General features: G+C 36.7%; 1 protein-coding gene across 2 annotated transcripts; it reads right to left on the bottom strand.

Annotated features, from left to right (window-relative positions):
• Positions 1 to 530: 530 nt before the first annotated feature.
• On the bottom strand, positions 531 to 17977 carry pik3c3 (phosphatidylinositol 3-kinase, catalytic subunit type 3). Of its 2 annotated transcripts, XM_081392114.1 has the most exons (26): positions 17513 to 17977; positions 15078 to 15266; positions 14627 to 14770; positions 13310 to 13439; positions 12293 to 12319; positions 10539 to 10625; positions 10307 to 10402; positions 8738 to 8809; positions 7980 to 8084; positions 7808 to 7900; positions 7146 to 7331; positions 6746 to 6888; positions 6462 to 6540; positions 6277 to 6344; positions 6051 to 6156; positions 5149 to 5265; positions 4930 to 5061; positions 4720 to 4848; positions 4447 to 4516; positions 4299 to 4363; positions 3823 to 3907; positions 3652 to 3726; positions 3407 to 3575; positions 3232 to 3322; positions 3008 to 3133; positions 531 to 1426 (listed from the first exon to the last, which is right to left on the bottom strand). In XM_081392114.1, the coding sequence occupies exons 1-26, from the start codon at positions 17575 to 17577 to the stop codon at positions 1412 to 1414; spliced, it is 2664 nt and encodes an 887-aa protein (XP_081248240.1). In that variant the 5' UTR covers positions 17578 to 17977; the 3' UTR covers positions 531 to 1411. The 2 variants fall into 2 exon arrangements, with proteins under 2 accessions (XP_081248240.1, XP_081248241.1); XM_081392115.1 differs by lacking the exon at positions 12293 to 12319.
• Positions 17978 to 18889: the final 912 nt, after the last annotated feature.

Below are 18889 nucleotides of genomic sequence, written 5' to 3'. Positions count from 1 at the left end.
CTCGAATTCATTGTTGTTGTTTTTGCTCCATATTTTTCACTTCTGACTCAGAGTTGCCCCATTTTGACTCTCATTTTCTTCGGACCGTGTCTCACAGCTAACCACGCTAAGGTGCACAATTTCTGCTGATGTTGCCGTTTCTCTGGAACATTAATGGAAACGCTCCCAGGAACCGAGTGTGACTCTAGGTTCTGGAAAATGTAGCATGTATATTGCGTTGTATAGAATTATGCATGTTTTTTCTTATTTTCTCCTTTTTGAGAAAGTGTACACGTATGTGGAGTCGACGTGTTAATTTTGGTACTGCAACAGTCAAGGGAAACTAGTTAATAAATACAGTAAGTTAGAAAGAGGGACATTTGTTGTTTAACTTTTTTTCCTGAAGCCATAATCATGTGACAAATATACCACCTCCAAACTGATTTTTTAAAAGCAGATATTCACTGCCATTTCATTCAACAGATGACTCGAGTTTTAAATGTCAAGTTTCTTGTTGACCAAAACGTAGCAGAGTGGAAAAAAGTCTGCCTGAGTTCAAGTTCAGCTTTAATAAACCACAGCCCACAAGCCTGAAAAACAACATGCATACATACAGTACATGCTTATTCATCTTTGCCTAACAGAAATATAAAGAAATGCACAATAAACCTGCACTGACTTTATGACCAAAATCATCACTTTATAGTAATGTTTTGGTTTGTGTGCATGTAGTATCTTCCTTCATCAGTGGTATTGTTCATTAATTGAATGCGTTAAGTTTCATTCTTTTAATTACAAAAACAAAAGAACTGAAGACTTGCATTAAAGTTGCTCAGTAGACTAAAGCTGGGTGCAAGATTGAGGTTTTTTGCCCAATTTCTATACATAGGCTGTGCAATAAAGTTGTATGAGAATACTCCTCATAGGAAGGTGTGACTCACTAGCTGACTCGCACTGTAGGAAACACGCACAGATTCTCATCCAGAGAAACCTTTAAAGCCACCATATGCATCAGAACCACTCATTATCATAGAGGGATGCCTCCAAACAGACAACAGTCCCTAATCGAGGGTTTCAAATACATATTTAACGGATGAAACATTTTTTTTTTTACCATTCTATTGTAAAAATAAATAAAAAGACTTCAGCTACTAATATAGACTCTATAGAGTGTTAAAGTGAATACTGACCAGTAGACACAAATGCTAAAGTTTGGAATCTTTATTTGGCTGTCTTTTTTTCTTTTTTTTTACATATACAGTTAATTTTATATTTTATATACAAATATATTCAGTTTAGTCAAGACCTAGTGCATGAATGGTTCACGGTGAAAACGATGTCACTAGTGTGGCCTTGGCACATGTCCTTTTCTCCCGTCTCTATCATTCAGTTGTTGTTGCCGTCCATCTATCTGTTGCTCCATGACATCACCTCATCTGCGCCAATACTGTGGATTTTAAATATAAAACATTAGTAAAAGTCCAATATGTCAGCTATCCAAAGACCGCTATTTGGCCATTTATCAGGATCTGTCAATAATCATAGCTGATTAACAAAAGTGGGAACACTATTAAAGCTGGAATACACTGCAAGATTCTTAAAATATGCACAGATTTTTAAACACTAAGCATCATAAATTGTTGAAGAGAAACAAATGGGCATCATACACAAAATGGCTGAGGATCACCCACAAAGTTTCAAGTTGTTCGGTTACACTTTATTTTGATCGTCCACTTTAGACATTCTACTAACTCTAAGTAACTTTGTAACTCGTGTCAACTAACTCATTAATTTGCAACTATTAGTAGACTGTTAGGTTAGCGTTAGTAGATTAAAGACCTATTCGGACGGACTAGTTTCACAGACGTACTTTGCGATTTTAATCTTGTCCAAATCTGCCAATTCTGAATTTTTGTCACACAACCTCTGTAAAAATTCCAGGGCAAATTACCTACTATTACGGTCCTCTAATCCCGTCCGAATGTCTGTGATCACTGATGTTGTATTATCCAACGCTCCTCATGTGTTGTTTGACCTACCTGAGCTATCGTTTGTGTACCAATCTTCGACATACTTTAATTTCGTTTCAATATGGATGGTATCCAATGAAAAAATAACATATACAATTAATAAATAGAGCCAAATCTGTGAAAAAACAAAGACTGCCCATTTTATTATCAGTGTTAGTAAGATACTTGTCTAGATTTCATAGATCACTTATTTATTATAAACAGCCACTGCTATAAACTTGTGAAGTTTACTTAATGTTTTTTTTTTTTTTTAAATCATACCAACAAATAATAAATTAAAATATATATACGGTGACCCACGCACAGGCCACGTCTTGAAAACACACACTCCCACCTCTGAAATGAACATGGAGATTTTAGTCCCATCCGAATCGGTACATTAAATCACAGACGTTGAGTGATAAGAACTGTAACTCAAACGTCGTTTAGAAAACTAGTCCCGTCCGAACAGGGATTAAGTTGACGTACTTGCAAAGCTACTTATAGTCAGTAGTATGTCTTTGGGGGACAATCAAAATAAAGTGTTACCAATTGTTTTGAACACAACATACTCAGAAAGCCGAAATGTGTGCTTCATTGCTAAGAGAAGCATGACAAATGAAAACAATGTGCTCAAAAATCATCTCGAAATATCAAACGTTTGATCTCCTCTGGATAGAATCAAAGACTGAAGCTTAAAAAATTGTCTGGGCTACACTGTGATTTTGAGTGAAATCTTCCAACCCTGACTGCCAAAAATCTGCAGACTGGCCCTGAACTTTGGCAACTAGAGTTAATTCATCCAGACAGCAAATCAGGGGAAAAAATCTGTGCAAAGTTGTGTAGTGTTTTCCAGAATTTAGACAAAAAAATTGCTACCATCCATAGAAATGAGAACAGTAACAGAACAAGCTTGTTTTGAGTAACATCATAAATAGGCCTCGTCTATAATAGTTTCCATGCTGAATTTGCAAAAGGGAAAAAAGTATTGCGTTAAAAAAATGAGGAAACATACACACCTGTGCAAATTTGTGTATCTGTTCAACCACTGCAGCAAACAAAGCCCCTACACTCTCATCAATCAGACTCTGCATATAATGCACTGCTTCCTCGTCTGAGAGGTCCAATCGAAACTTGTCCTGAACCTGCAGTGGGCAGGCAAAGAATAAACAGGTTAAAATCTTAATGCTCATTTTATTCTCCCTCTGAAATTTTGGGGCCAAACATTTAGGACCACACAAACCTTTTTCACAGTTTTGTCAGGCTCCAGTGCAATGTCCGGAATGTTGGCATCCACCATCAGAGAGAACAAATTCAGAATGAGATTGGAGTATCTGCATATGAGAACCAAAACAACAAAAAAGGTTATGATTTCAAGTTAGACACTACATATAGGAAGTAGGTCTTCTTTAACTCACCTGCGTAGGTGCAGGAAGGCAGTGTAGCACTGTTTTCTGAACTCCTGGTATTGTTCGCTCTGCATGCCCCCCATCCCTTCCACCATCTCCTTGCTCAGCTTCATAGGGGGTGGCAGGGGTTTAGGGTCCCGACCCAAAATATACCCAAAATCGATATGAAACAGCTTCCCTGCAACCCAGAGATACAGATCAGCACGCCCAATCAGTTTTTTTCAGTGTATAAAGTCATTGAAAGCCGAGTTTACCAGTCTTTGTGAGAAGTAAATTGTCTAGATGTCGGTCTCCAACCCCTAGGATGTAGGTGATGACACAATAGCCCGCTGAAAAGTATATCATGATTTAGTACACGGCACGCAAATAATGATTTATAAAGAATTAAATAATTAATAAAGCTAAATAAACAAACTGAAGCTCACCACAGCTTTTAACGTACGTGTCCATGACTTCAGAGCTGATGCCATATGGCCCCTTATCATTCGGAGCATGCTTTCGGAAGAAACTCTGCATGGAGACATAATTAATCAGGAGAAATAAAAAAGATAAGAGAGCTTTTTCTTTAGTTATATTACAAATAAACACAATAGAATGCGTTTAATACAACCACTATTTGGTATGTGCCAAAGCACCTTGCGCCTACAATTCTATTATACAAATGTAAGTAATAAAATATTACTTTTATTTTAAAATATTAAAATACGATAGTCTTTTTTTTCCCCTATTGTGATGTATATCCAAGTGAAATGGGTGTCCAATCCTATTCATGGTGGACCTGGGCTCCAAACTGCACTAACGCACCTGCCTGGAGGTTTCAAGCGACCCAGGAGACCTTGATTAAATGGTTAGGGTTGGAACTCCAGAAGCAGGACTGCAGAACTATATTGTATTGCATTACCTGAATGTTGCCTTCAGTCGCCAAAACTTCAGCCACAGGCACTGATTGCATAAACTGCATAAAACCTGCAGACAAATCATATGCATCCAGTGTGAAACGAAACTCCCACACGTGCATTGACTGGCTCAATAGGTGAAGCAGCACTGACCATGTTTGGTGCTGGTCGCCAGAACTTTGTATGGAGTCAACTTCAGGTCCAAATTCTCTTTCCTCAGCAACTGCTCAAGATAAAAAAAGCTAACAATCAACAAAAAAATCTAGTAAACTCAATTTTATTTTAGCAATAGCATTATATAAAACAAAAGCAAATGTTTTTTTTTTTTGTTGTCTGTACAGATATGTAAGAAGACATTAATGAATACTGATATGAACTATGTGAACTGTTGGAAATGTGTGAGGAGATGTAATGAGCTCTTCGGACCTTATCCATGAGTGAAATAATCTGCAGGATGAGCTGGTCCTGTCTCAGGTCATCTCCATGTTTAAAGATGACTGGATATAGCTCCCCATCCTCTGTCTTAAAGATGAGCTTTGCTGGCATCAGAGCACTCTGAAAGAGACAAAAACTGCAGTCAGGGGTGGATGGATGCATGTGAGACTCAGTGTAATGGATATAAATGATGCACAATACCTTAAAGAGTGTTGCAGTCTCAGGTATGATGCCTTTGATGCGGATTTGGGGTTCCAGAGGGAGAGGGATGGGCTCGATCTCTGACAGATTCACCTTCTCGTTATCAGCCAACAGGCTCTGTAACCGCTCCGTCTGTCAGAATCAGAGATAGAAAAAAATGAAATGTAACAAAAAAACTTTACAAAAGATTCCTCATGATCTACAGCAGATGTTCCGTACCTTTTTCTTGCGGTTTCCGCTCTCTCTCTGAACAGCTTTCATGAGTTGCACTAGTCTGTCTACAAATGTCTGCTGGGAGGCCAGAAGGGAGCGCATCACTCTTACACTCTTATCACCCTGGAAATAGATATAAACATCACATTATTTTCAAAATCTTCTATTTCAACACTTCACATCAATTTACTTTAATCAACCAATCATATGTATAAGAGGCATGAATTTGCAATATAATCAGACAAATGCTTTTTGTATGCACTTTGAAAGTACAATCTTAACTAGATTGAATATCTCCTAATTGGTTGTGATTGTGTAGACGAACAAATTGCTTGATGCTGAAAACTTGAGCATCATGCCTGATTAGGTACAGTGGTGTTCAAAAGTTGTTGTTTTTTATTTTAGCAACTTTTATTTAGTAAGGATGCATTAAATTGATCAAAAGTGACAGAAAAGACATTTATAATGTTATAAAAGATATTTCAAACAAAGGGTGTTCTGTTCATCAATCAAATAATCCTGAAAAAAAGAATTTAACATTGATAATAATAAGAATATAGAATTTCTGAAGGATCATGTGACACTGAAGACTGAAGTAATGATGCTGAACATTCAGCTTTGCCATTACAGGAATAAATTACATTTAAAAAAAATGTAATTAAAGATAAAATATAAATAAAATATAGTTCAAATATAACAATATATAAAAAAAGCAAACAGATATTTAAATCGTAATACTATTTTACAATTTTACTGTATTTTTGATCAAATAATTACAGCCTTGGTGAGCATAAGTGACGTCTTTCAAAAACAATTGAAAGTCTTACTGACTCCAAACTTTTGAACAGTAGTGTATATTATCAAATTAATTTTGTTGTCAGTCATGTGGGTTCAGAATGTGAAGGTACCTTGAGCAGAGCCTGACTGAACCGCCTCATTACATTGAGGTACATGTCATGGGTTTTTGGGTCTCTCTGCTGGGTGTCCTGATCCTCACACTCCACTATTACATACCTGCAGTAGAAGACAATATCCAAAAAACATTTTCTTTTAGTTTTAAATCCAACATTTGGAATCGGTTGAAATTGTTATAGTCATGCAAGAACTGCAAAACCCCTTGATTAATGAACTCACCAGTATAGATAGTTTGCCAGAGTGGAGTTTTTGCAGGCACGTGATATAAGGAAAGTGCACAGATCTTGCTGTGGAACACAAGCCATACATTGTTACATAATCTCCACATCCCCTTTATCTAAAATAAACTGTTTTTTTGTTGTTGTTTTTTTTTTACATCTGCTAACTTTTTATTTTACACTTACCTCTAGATTTTCACCATCTGCTCCCTCTTTGCCTTTCTGCCCACTGGGTATCACAGGGATGGTTGATGCCATCTGGGAACTACAAAAAATATATCAGTGAGTGGAACCCTCACGTTTTTGTTTTTCAATTTTTAATTGTTTAGAATTCCAACAGTACATATATTCAGAGCATCTCTGGAAATCGTGCATGCAAAGATGTTGAAAGATGCTGTGATTGTATGAAAAGTAATGTGTGTGGGATTCCCATTTCCCATAGATGTATGTTCTGTGAGGTTTCAGCTGACCTTTCCAGATCTCCTATTGTTGAGCTCTCTGCCAGAACCCCCTGACTGTCTCTCTTACTGGCAGGCTCCAAACCACCCTGGATATCAATGAAGTTCTCATATTTCAACGCCTGTACCAGCTGGAGCAGGTACATTAGCAGATCCTAGAAGGAATTACAAAGAGAGATGAGGTGTGTGTATGGTATGGTTATTGTATGCATCACAATTCATTCTCTGAAGGGTCAGAAAAATAAGCAGAATTAAATGTTTATCCGCAGGAATCAGGTTCCTCTAATACATGAAATTAGTTAATACTGCATTAGAAAGTATAAAATCATTTGACGCACAAAGACATATACTGACACATATACTCATACAGACATACATAAAGACACAGAAACACATGTACTGTAGATTGTACCTCATCGTCAGCCTGCTGCAGCCTCGCGACGGCGTAGCGTCTGACTGTGGGGTTGGTAAACTGAGAGGACAGCAGCTCCAGGGAATCCTCCACATCCATCGGCCGCCACTTTCCCAGCAGCTCCAGGGCCTGTTTGGCCTCCTGGGGCAGATCCCAGTTCACACACTTCAGGAACTTAGTCAAAGCCTAAAAACAGAGCCACAATTAGATCCTGCCTTGGACACAGAGTAAGACTGAGACACCATCCTACTACCAATGGGGCAACACTAGTAAACATGGAAACATAATTTCAAATGTTTGGGGTTGGTAAGATTTATTTTATTATTATTTATTTATTTTGTCTCTTATGCTCACCAAGGCTGCATTTATTTGCTAAAAAAAAACCCAGTAATATTGTGAAACAACTGTTCTATTTAAGAAATGTAATTTATTCCTGTGATGGCAAAATATTTTTTCAGGATTCTTTGATAACTAGAAAGTTAAAAAGAAAATCATATATTTGAAATAGAAATCTTTTGTAACATTATACATGTCTTTACTGTCACTTTTGATCAATTTAATGCATCTTTGCTGAATAAAAGCCTTCATTTCTTTTTTACTGACCCAACTTTGACCCAACCCGACTTTTAAATGGTTAGTGTACAGTACATGTGCTCACTCACCTTTTCTTGTGTAGTGAGGTAGTATCTAAACTTCCACACAAGGTCCTGTTCCTCAGAGCTTAGCTGTTTAGTGGGTGGGTAGCTCACTATGATCTATGACAGATAAATACATACATATTAAAAACGCATCTGCAGAGATGTCTTGTGGACTTCTTTTCTCTTCATCACTAACATTGAGTTGATCACGTGTGGCCGCATTAGGTTTGAGATCGTGGTCAGACGGTCCGCTGCGCAAACTACGGGCCAGTTTATGATGCTTACTCTCCACAAGGTTCTCCTGCAACAGAAGACCAGCACCAGTAAGTACCAGCTTTGTCATTTTACATGAAAAGTATTTTTTACATTATCAAGTGGCAAAATATACACCACCATTTGTGTTTAAAGCCCGGTTTACACCTGGTATTAAGATCACAAGTGGACGGCGCTAAATACAGGTGTAAATGGGGTCTAAAACGTTTTGAGCTTGTCCACTTTCGACCGATCCCAGAGGTTTAGTTTGCTTTTGTAGTGTAAATGCTCATATGATCGAACAGCCACAAAAGACCGCCTTCTCTCCGCCTACTGACCTAATGCATAAACATTATGGGAAGTGTGCTATCCAGAAAGGATTTAAACTTTGACGGCTGAAGACCCAAGTTTGGTTTGAAGATGAAAAATTTGCCAAGCACAATGTTCTCTCACCATTCCTGATTTCTAACACGCACTCACCCTCCCCTTGAAGAAATCAGGACAGAAGTAATTTAAGGTGGACAAAAGAGATTAAAACACCAGGTGTAAACGGGAATGTGTCTCCCTCGTCTACTTGTGATCCGATCGACCAAAACGCATCTTAATACCAGGTGTAAACAGGGCCTAAGACAGACATTTATCACAGATTCTCAAACCAATGAACCCAAGTTAACTGACTTTTTTGTTTTTATTTCCACTCACCATGCACATCTGAGGGTCTGGGACTTTCACAATATCTGAACTGGTTGGCAAAGGGGAGGAATCATCAGCATCCTGAAAAGAGAGTCACTTAAATTTACCAGGGCCCGTATTCATAAAGAATCTTAATGCAAAGAGTAGCTCCTAGTGACAAAATTCTAAGAAAATTCTTAGAAATGTGGGCGTTTACTCTTAAATTTAAAGAAAAAATCCTAGTAAAGAAAAAAGTAATTCAGAAAGCATCTTAACCCTTAAAAGAGGTCTTAAGGTCAAAATTGTTAGGAGCACAGACGAGGACTTTTAAGAGGCTTAAGAGTTTCTTTAGCAGAGGAGAAAATGGCAGAAAGACGAAGAAGGAGAAGAAATGTGTTGCAGACAATGGATGACAGTGAGTTAATAAGACGCTTTAAATTAGATCATGCAGGGATCATGTTTGTGACAGATCTTTTTAGAGACACGCTAATATCTCCAACACAGCGCAGAAATGCCATAGCGCCCGAAATGAAAGTAATCACTACATTACGATATTTGGCAACTGGGAAAATTCCATGTTTGATACATTAAAACCAACATTCAAACCACCATTTAAATAGACATGCCAACAATCAGTGTAATTAGAAAGAGTGGAACAATTTTTATCATTCTAAGCCAAGCAAATACCTTATAGGAAATCAACAGCATGGTTAATAAAATAAGGATTTATATATATAATGTGTGTGTGTGAGAATGGTCAAATAGGAAAAATTACGCATGTAATTTCAAAGTGAAGGCTTAGAATAGACCCTATACTTAAAATCACTTTTTTCCCCTTCTTGGACAACCAACCAATCACAGTCTTCAAAAGATTGTGTCATACATAGCAACGGGGTCAACCCCGCCTTCTTACTAAGATAAAAGTTTTTGTCTTTTCCTTACTCAGAGTTGCTCTCAGATCAGTCCCGAATTGCTCTTAAGCTAAGACTCCTACGTAAAAGTTTTTAAGCTAAATTAAGAGTTTTCTGAGAGGATTCTTAGAATCTTTATGAATACGGGCCCTGGTCTTTTAACTACACTCCTTTTAAAAAATTTTGATCAATCCAATGGGTCCAACAACCCATTTTACTTAAAAAAAAAAGTTAAAAAAATTCTAAAACTGTAAGTTGGGGCTTGTTTTTACCCATCTAAAAATGATAAGATTGTTAAAGTATTTATTTCTGACAGCTAATTTGCAGTTATAATTGTGTGGGACTGCTTCCTAAAAATGCTTTTTGACACGAATAACCATCAAGTTCAAGTTCACCCTCAACAAGCTATTCTTTTCAAACTAAATGTTAATACATGTTACATTAACCACATTAAATAACTATTAGCAATTGGCAAGATTTTTGAAAAACTGCTTTCCCAAAAACAAGCATATGCTAAAAATGCTTAAATAGTTATTTTATTAATATCACAACCTAGTCAACTAAAAATTTAGAAGTGAAGCAGAGCTGATACATTTTGATGAATCATGCATTAACAGGGAAAGTAAACAGGGTTATTCTGAATCAATTTTCACTTTGTAGCAAAAGATGTAGTTAAAAATGGATATACCTTTTCGTAATAGACAATGCTGTATTCTCGTTCGCCACTTTTGACACGGGGGAATTCCACCATAAGATACATGAAATTAGAGCTACGTTTCTCACTCTGTAGAGAAAAAAAAAAAACTTTATGAATCATCTTAATTTGACATACTTGTGGTTTTTAGTTTGGGCTCTACAAAGAGGTTACAAAAATTATAGTGATGTCGTATCATGACACCGTTTACCCCAAACCCACTCACCTCATTGATCATCTCAATCTCTCTGAAGGTCAAGCGATCCAGCCAGTCTACTTTAACCATGTGACCCTGACGATGAGCTTTTGTTAGCTGGGAGAGACAGAAAGAGAGAGAAAGGCAAAGAGAGAAAGCTTAAAGAAAAAGAACCAGTAATGAAGACCAGTAACACTAATACCTTGTGTGCACAATCCTTTAGCCAATCATATGACAGTGGCGTGTCAGCCTGCAAGAGCCTCAAACACAAAAACGCCCATTAGCAAGTAAGGACATTCAGTAGTTGCCAGTACAAAGTAGTAGCACACTAAGATGACTCAGCCCTTTCTAAACAAACAGTTAGTAATAGTTAGTACAATAACACATCTCATCTAAAGGCCACCAAGAGTCTAAGAGGACTTTGTTTAACCAGCCATACTTGTGTTTTAGTGGCTAAACATAATATCCATAACATTTCAAGGAATGTTCCCAGTTTCAAACAAGTTAAGCTTTGTCAACGGCATCCACAGCAAATCATTCTGACTTAGATGAATTATCCAGCACAACACTCTTTTTATTTAATCTGTAGATTCTTCTAAATTGTCCGTTTGATGTAGAACTGTTTTTCTGTAGATGAACGTCTGGTTATACATTACAGACACGATTGTTGTGAACAGAGGTTTAGGCAAGCTTACCAGCTTTTACATGGCCATAACATGAGTTGAAACATTTAGTTGAAAGATGTTGTTAAAAGGGCTCAAGTTGTATCTGACCTGCCACATTTAAAAAAATTCATTTATAGTAGAATTTAGAGCTGCATGATTCTGATTTGAGAATACATTTTTTTGTTTCACGATTCTGAATAGACCACTAAACAAAATAACATGCAATTTACTAGAGGTTCTGATAAAATATGAAATGCTGCAAATGATATAATTATAAATAAATGTTAAAATATTTAAGTAATTTTAATTAATTAAAAAAAATCGGTTTGTTTGAATGAATAAATGATTGATTCAATGAGTCGCTCATAAAGACTCAACATTTTTTAATGTCAACATTCAATGACAAATACATTTTTTTACAGTCAATTGTCGCCATCTACTGGTGTAATGATGTAATTGATGCAATCTTTATTTTGATCACTACTGTAGACATCAGTGTTTATATATTTTATGATAATTTGAATTATTGTAACACAGAAATAAAGATACTGTGTGGTTGAAAAGACTGTTTGTGAAGCCGTTTCATATCTATACATGACAACTGGTCTCTCTGGGGCAGTGGCAGCAACAACTCAGATTTGGATGTTCGCTGTGATCGTACTTGTCAAAGGTTTAATAGACATAGCCGAATCCTTGTCATTAAGAAATACGATTGCATTGGTGTTTTAATCGGTATCGCGATCTTTTAACGATTAATCGAGCAGCTCTAATTTATAGTGTCATAAAAAGCGTTTCTCAATTCCCCTGAACACTTGGTGTGCTTTATAAAAGCTTTACTGCTGCACATGAATTCTCAAAAACAAAAATGAATATAAAATGTTAAATAAAAAAAAAAAAATGGTGAGGGCAAGCAATGTCCAAAATGTCAGTGCTTGAAAGTCCAAAACACACATAGAATTATATACTTATCCTATTTGTGAAAATGTGGGTCAAATTAAACAAGCTAAGTATGGAACCCATCCTATATCTTGCCCAAAGATATGAGACACACACATACACATACACACACATACACACACACACATTCAGCATTCCTGTCCCTTTTTCTCTCATACTCACGTCACTAAGTATCTCCAGGTCTGGGCCCTGGAACAGAGGGCAGTTAAAACATGTCCTTTTAGAGAACACACGCACACACACTCACAATCACACTCCCAAACATTCTCAATTCTCATTCTTTCCACAAATTGTGTAATCTATAAACACAAACAGCACATCCATCTATCCCACCCTGCCACCCACTTTTCATTTAACATATCCCTCATGTGCAGTAACTGTCCACAGGCATATTTCTCGCCTTTCTGTCTCAGTTGGGCTTCTCCACTCCCCAATAGAGACAGAGCGCAACGCGTCATAATCTGAAGACCACGCCCACCCGGGGGGAAAACAGTCCAACGCTCTCCATTGACTTTGCATTGCGAGAGGCTGCCTCCTTGTCATTTCTTGCTTCTAACAAAAGACAGAATAATGCCTAAAAGCTGCTATGCGACAAGGTGTACAGCAAACAAGCTAAGAAACCCAGAAATAAGTTTTCATAAACTGTCGACCCCAAAAAACGAGCGTTTGAGGACATAAAAGTGGATACAGGCTGGAACGAATGGGTAAATTGTGGGATCCTGACACTCATATGCACTAAAAATACACCACGTGTGCAGTAAGTTAAACATTTGGTCACTGGTGAGTCAAATATCCAAATGTCAGTTTTATATATTATATTTCTGTAAGATAAACTATCCTGTGTTGCCGATTACGGTCTCCTCCAGCGGGCGTACGTTAGTTCTCAGAGTAATGAGACACGTGACGCTCTGTCTCAACTGCCTGTATCCACTTTTATGTCATAAACACTCGCTTTTTGGGGTCCAAGAGCTAATAAAAACGTATTTCTGGGTTGTTTAGCTTGTTTGCTGTACACCTTGTCACACAGCAGCTTTTAGGCATTTTTCTGTCTTTTGTTAGAAGCAAGAAATGACAAGGAGGCAGCCTCTCGCAATGCAAAGTCAATGGAGACGGTTTGATTGTTTTCCCTCTGGGTGTGGGCGTGGCTTAAATACGCTCTGTCTCTATCCCTCAACTGACCTTGGCTAGGCGGCCCATCTGGTCCTCTGACAGAGTGCTGCTGGTCCTTCCTGGTGTACTAGTGGGCTCACTGCCATCACCCTCCACGCCCGGCCACACCTTCAGATCATGCATGCCCTGCCGGAACATTCTGGAAGACAGAGGGAGAGAAGAAAAGAGATGAAGAAGGATAAGGGATTCCCCTTATTAGATGTAAAAGAGGGGTGGTGTGCAAACTTTTGTGGAAAAATGTCACACACAAAAACATCAAGTTTGTCTCTCTAACAATCTCTTCAATAATTGATTAATAACACCTCACTGACTATATGAACATGCACAGATTTGTATTAATTCTAATTAATTTGATATAATCACAGATTCTGAATATGCTGGTAATATGTCATTTAAATTCTGGATTACAATGAATTTATCATGCGGGTGAAGATATAAATGAACAAAATTTCTGTGCATCAAAGAGAAGAATTTGGTGTCAGTGTTACCATAATTGCAAGAGTCCTGTTTCTCGTTAGAGTCCTGTGAAAAGTGAGTCAGCTAAGTCAGAAAAGTCAGCTACCTAAAGAATTTAGCCAAATCAGCATGGCATCCTAGTGCATAAATGGTAAATTTCCAAGAAAGCCTTCTTTTCAAGAATTAGAAGCAGAATGCCTCATTTTAATTTTGCACAAATGTATCATGTCCAACTGTCCTTCAAAAACTAGACATATCTAGAAGAGAGTATACAGCAAAGATTGGTGGGCCAAAATTGCACTGCATTTCACATGTACGGAATCGGCAAGTTTTTTTTATTTTATTTTTTTATTTTTGAAAGAATTGCCCACCAAGACTACAATTATTTGCTCAAAATAAAGTTTTTTTATATATATTTTAAAATGTAATTTATTCCTATGCTGGCAAAGCTGAGTTTTCAGCAGCCATTTGGAAAGTTTTTGTGGAAACTGTGATTTTTTTTCTTTTTTTTTTAATTCTTTGATGACTAGAAAGTTCAAAAGAACAGCATTTATTTTATATTTGAAAATTATAATCCTATTAATTGTCACTTTTTATCAATTTAATGTAGCCTTGCTGAAAAAAAAAAAAATTCATATTGACCCCAAACGTTTGAAAAGTGAGAAATATTTGAAACTGATTGTGAAAGTAGACAGATTTAAAGGTTTTCAAAACAATTATTCTTATATTCAACAGGCTATTTAAGTCTCTTTTAACCATAGATACATTTCATTCAAATAGAGCTCAATCACATGACATTTTCAGTTGTTTACATGAAAGCTAATGAGGTACACACATAATTTCTGATGAAACAGTAGACCCATATTTTACCCATATTTCCCAAACAGGGTGACTGTAGTGCCCCCAACAGGTGTGGCACGGCCGGGTCCATACACATCCCAAACAGTTAGTGTCACCTGGGCACTCTGAGGCAGGTCAGGGTACTTCACTGGCAATCTAAGCCACTCGTTCCAGCTGCGAAGAAGAAAAGACCAGGAAAATAATGTGACAAAACACATGACTCAGTACAGTCAACAAATAAAATCTGAAAGTATTAATGTTTTTTTTTTCTAAATTAAGAAAATTTATTATACTTGTCATGTATCTGTGTAAATATGTGAGAGGATGATAAAGGTACCAAAATATATAGGCTATATATCTCTGCGACAGATCTCTGGCATATTTTGTTTGGTTTCCTGCTCTGACTCATTACTGGGTCACACTTGCATAAAGTGAGCCACAGTGTGAGATACGGAGATTAACCGTTGTTAAATGTACTCACTTCCAGCGAGTGCTGAAGGCCTTGTAAGACGTCCGTACTGGCAGAGCGAGTGGCTTGCCCTCAGCAAACACCTGACAGGTGACGTATAGGTCGGAGCAGCTCTCCTGATAGAGTCCTGAGAATCGCAGCATGGGGTCCTCGAGCAGAGATTTATAGCTCTTCTGCTCTCTCTTGCCCTCTAGACTGCCTCTGCAAAAGCAAACACAAACCAAAGGCTATTTTTGCTCAGTCAGCACACAACACAATGTCAAGATATTTGGGGTCTAAATTTCAGCTATTTGACCAATGATTTCCATGAATTTTCCACCGCACATTATATTCACACTGACGCTAGTTGTTAGTACTGTCATTTGTGGAACATAAAACTAAATATATATATATATACACACACACACGATATTCTGCAGGATGTTAAAGCCTCAAAAGTCTACATTAATTTTCATTGCATCTTTTTTCCATTTAATGAAAGTAAATGGTGAATATAACACATAAAGTAAAATGATTATAGAATTTTAACTGTAAACACTTTATTAACAAAACATGGTTTTGGTAATATACTTTGGAGATATGTTAACACTAAGACTTTTTTATGTTTCTGAAAGATTCTTATGCTCATCAAGGCTGCATTTTTTTTTTTTTTTCAAATCAAAAATACAGTAAAAACAGCAATATTGTGAAATATTACTACAATTTAAAATGAATGTTTAAAATGTTTTCTATTTTAATTTAAAAAAAATGAAAATAAATTTCTATTTTTAAATGTAATTTATTCCTCCAAATCCATAAGACATTTGTTCATCTTCGGAAAACAAATGAAGATCTTTTTAATGAAATCTTGAGAGCTTCCGGTCCCTCCATTGACAGCTATGCAACTACCACTTTTAAGCTCGAGAAAGATATTAAAGACATCATTTAAGTAATCCATGTGACTCCAGTGATTTAACCTCCTGTTTATGGAGTGACGCAAGTGCTTTGTGCAACAAAAAACATACTTTACCAAAATAATACGCATGTGTGTTGTGTTGTCGCGAGATGCTTTGAGATTAATATTTTGAAGAAAAAAAGACGTGGAAAATGATGTTATTTGTGCAAACAAAGCACTCGTGTAGCTCCATAAAATTGAGGTTAAATCACTGGAGTCACATGGATTACTTTCCCGGGCTAGAAAGTGGTAGTTGTATAGTCAATGGAGAGAAAGACTGCTCACATGAGGGTGAGTAATTAATGACAGAATATTCATTTTGGGTGAACTAACCTATTATATACTATTATTTCTGATAAATTTAATGTGTTCTTGCTTAATAAAAGTATTAATTTGTTTCAATTTTGTTGATGTGTCCGATACTCCAAGCGCTATCTAAAATATGCAACATGCACTTTTTAAAGATGTTTTAATACTTAGACATTGACAGCGTTCCTTAAACGTCTTTTTTTCCTTCCTATTTAATTCCTATTTCACACTTAAATGGATAGTTCACCCAAAAATGAAAAATGTGTCATCATTTACTCACCCTCATGTTTTTCCAAACCTGTATGAGTTAATTTCTTCTGTTGAACACAACAGAAGATATTTTAAAGAATGTTGGTCACCAGAAAGTTGACGGCACCCATTCACTTCCATAGTATTTTTTTTTATCATGGAAGTCAATGGCTACGGTCAACTGTTTGATTGCCAACATTCTTTAAAATATCTTCTTTTGTGTTCAACAGAAGAAATTAACTCATAAAGGTTTGGAACTTTGCAATGAGGCAAAAATGTTCATTTTTGGGTGAACTATCCCTTTAAATTATGAAGGTCAGCCCTGTCAGAATCACCCCGTTGTTTCAAGTGCTTCACATGGTGACAGCTCTTCTTCATGCAGTTTGGCTTCACAATCTTATGATGAGGTCTTGCGTAAAAGTTTGCTCACTAGCACCCTGGGATTTTTTCTGTCCTTCTAACGTAATTATGCGTGCGTGTGCAGCCGGACAAAAACTAGGGGTCAGAAGAATCATTTATGATCCACACGCGGACAGAGACTCGTTAAGATCGAGGGCAAAAGGAGAATGATGTCAATAGACAGATGGCAGCCCTAAAACACAACAGCTCTCGCTGGACTCGTGTTAACACTTTGTTCTTCTGACTCATAGTGTTGCCATGCTAGCTTTGGTAAACATCACAAAAACAACGATTTGATATAACGGAGGGAAGAGTAAATGTACTACATTATGTCCTCTACATAGGGAGATTTGCTGATTTTATCTTTGACGAAGTAGACAATATATTTAAAACCATATTAATAAATTACATCGAGTAGCTATACCACATCATGATCTTCCAATAATAAGAGCGATGTTTCTATGAGCAAAGAGCCGTTACTCGATCTCTGTTGACATTCTGCTGGTTTGACAGTTCTGCAATCAAGACAATGACTAAGGTCCAGAAACATACTCACATTTTCAGTTGGACGTTTATGTCCAAATCGCAACTATACACGTAGTTAAACTTGTCTGTGTCCATCTTCAGTGATCGACGAAGTGTTATGCAAAACTGTAGTGAATAAAACGAAACGCATATAAAAGAAAAATGCAGATTTGTCAGGCGATGGGCCTATAGCAAAGACCCTGCACTGGATCTGCAGGAGTTTTTTGCTTTTCGTTACAGTTTATACTCTTGATATAACTTCGCCTGAATAATGACAACCAATATGGCCGGTCGAAAACACTAGCAGTCTTAATTTAAGACAATAATAAAGTTATAATGAACATCTGACAGGGCTTCATCGCGTCCGCTTTTAGAAAGGAAAACATTAGAATCAGGCGTAAATAATCGATGTCAAGTTATTCGATCGCCGCAGCGGCTTGTTTGGACTGAGCGGATCAGAAATGGCTTATTTGGTCTGGTGAATCTTTGTGACTTCCTGTTTGGTTTAAGAACGGATAGTAAAAGAGGACAATTTTAGTAAGGCGTTTAAAAGTCCTCTTGAATTGCATATTAGTTGTACAATGAGAATAGTTATTAGCATTGGTAATTCTGAACTTAAAGTGGATTAAGGCAAGACATTGAAGATCATAGAAATCTCTCTTTTTTTTATAAAACTCTTTTGATTTAGTTTCATTTGTTTAAATATGTTTAATTAATTTAATTATGTACTGCATTTTATGAATCCCATTAAAGAGGATACATTCATTATGTCATGTAATTTTGTAGGTGCAGTTTAGAATATATTTAAATGGCAAACTATTGTGGTTTATCTGTATTATCTAAGGATAATAAGGGTCTCAGATAACTGGACACAAGTTCCCCCTCTTAGTAGATGACTGGTTTCTGTAGCCAAAAACTGTGAGAAAGAACTAGTGAATAATGCTTATTTCTGTAGTCAAGTTCAGTAGGCCTTGGGAAAGTCTATATAGGGAGTCAAATAAAATGTTTACAATTAAAAATTATTTACATGCATAAGGTATCATATTTTGGGATATTGATGAAGATCAAGGAGGATGAAGATGAACCAGAAGCATACATTTATGGTAAAAGGAAGTACTTATGATAATCTGTTCATTTGTTTATACAATCAATTCTGAAAGTCTTTGTTCTATGACAAATTAATATGCATGACAAGAAGTATATGAACTGTGTATCTGATCAATAAACTTTCAAGGAGGTGTGAAGCATACCACTGTGTGCATGTCTCATTCTTCCCACGTGTGCCCGCATGGATCTGAAGCAGAAGACGGAACAACAGAGCAAAGTTTGTTGGAAGATATTAAATAATGAATACATTTTCTTACAAAATATATACTATATAATTATTATAAATATACTCATTGTGTGA

This window comes from Scardinius erythrophthalmus (assembly GCF_964197995.2).
Source record: "Scardinius erythrophthalmus genome assembly, chromosome: 2".
NCBI classification, from domain to species: domain Eukaryota; kingdom Metazoa; phylum Chordata; class Actinopteri; order Cypriniformes; family Leuciscidae; genus Scardinius; species Scardinius erythrophthalmus.
This window is presented reverse-complemented; position numbering and strand designations above follow the sequence as displayed.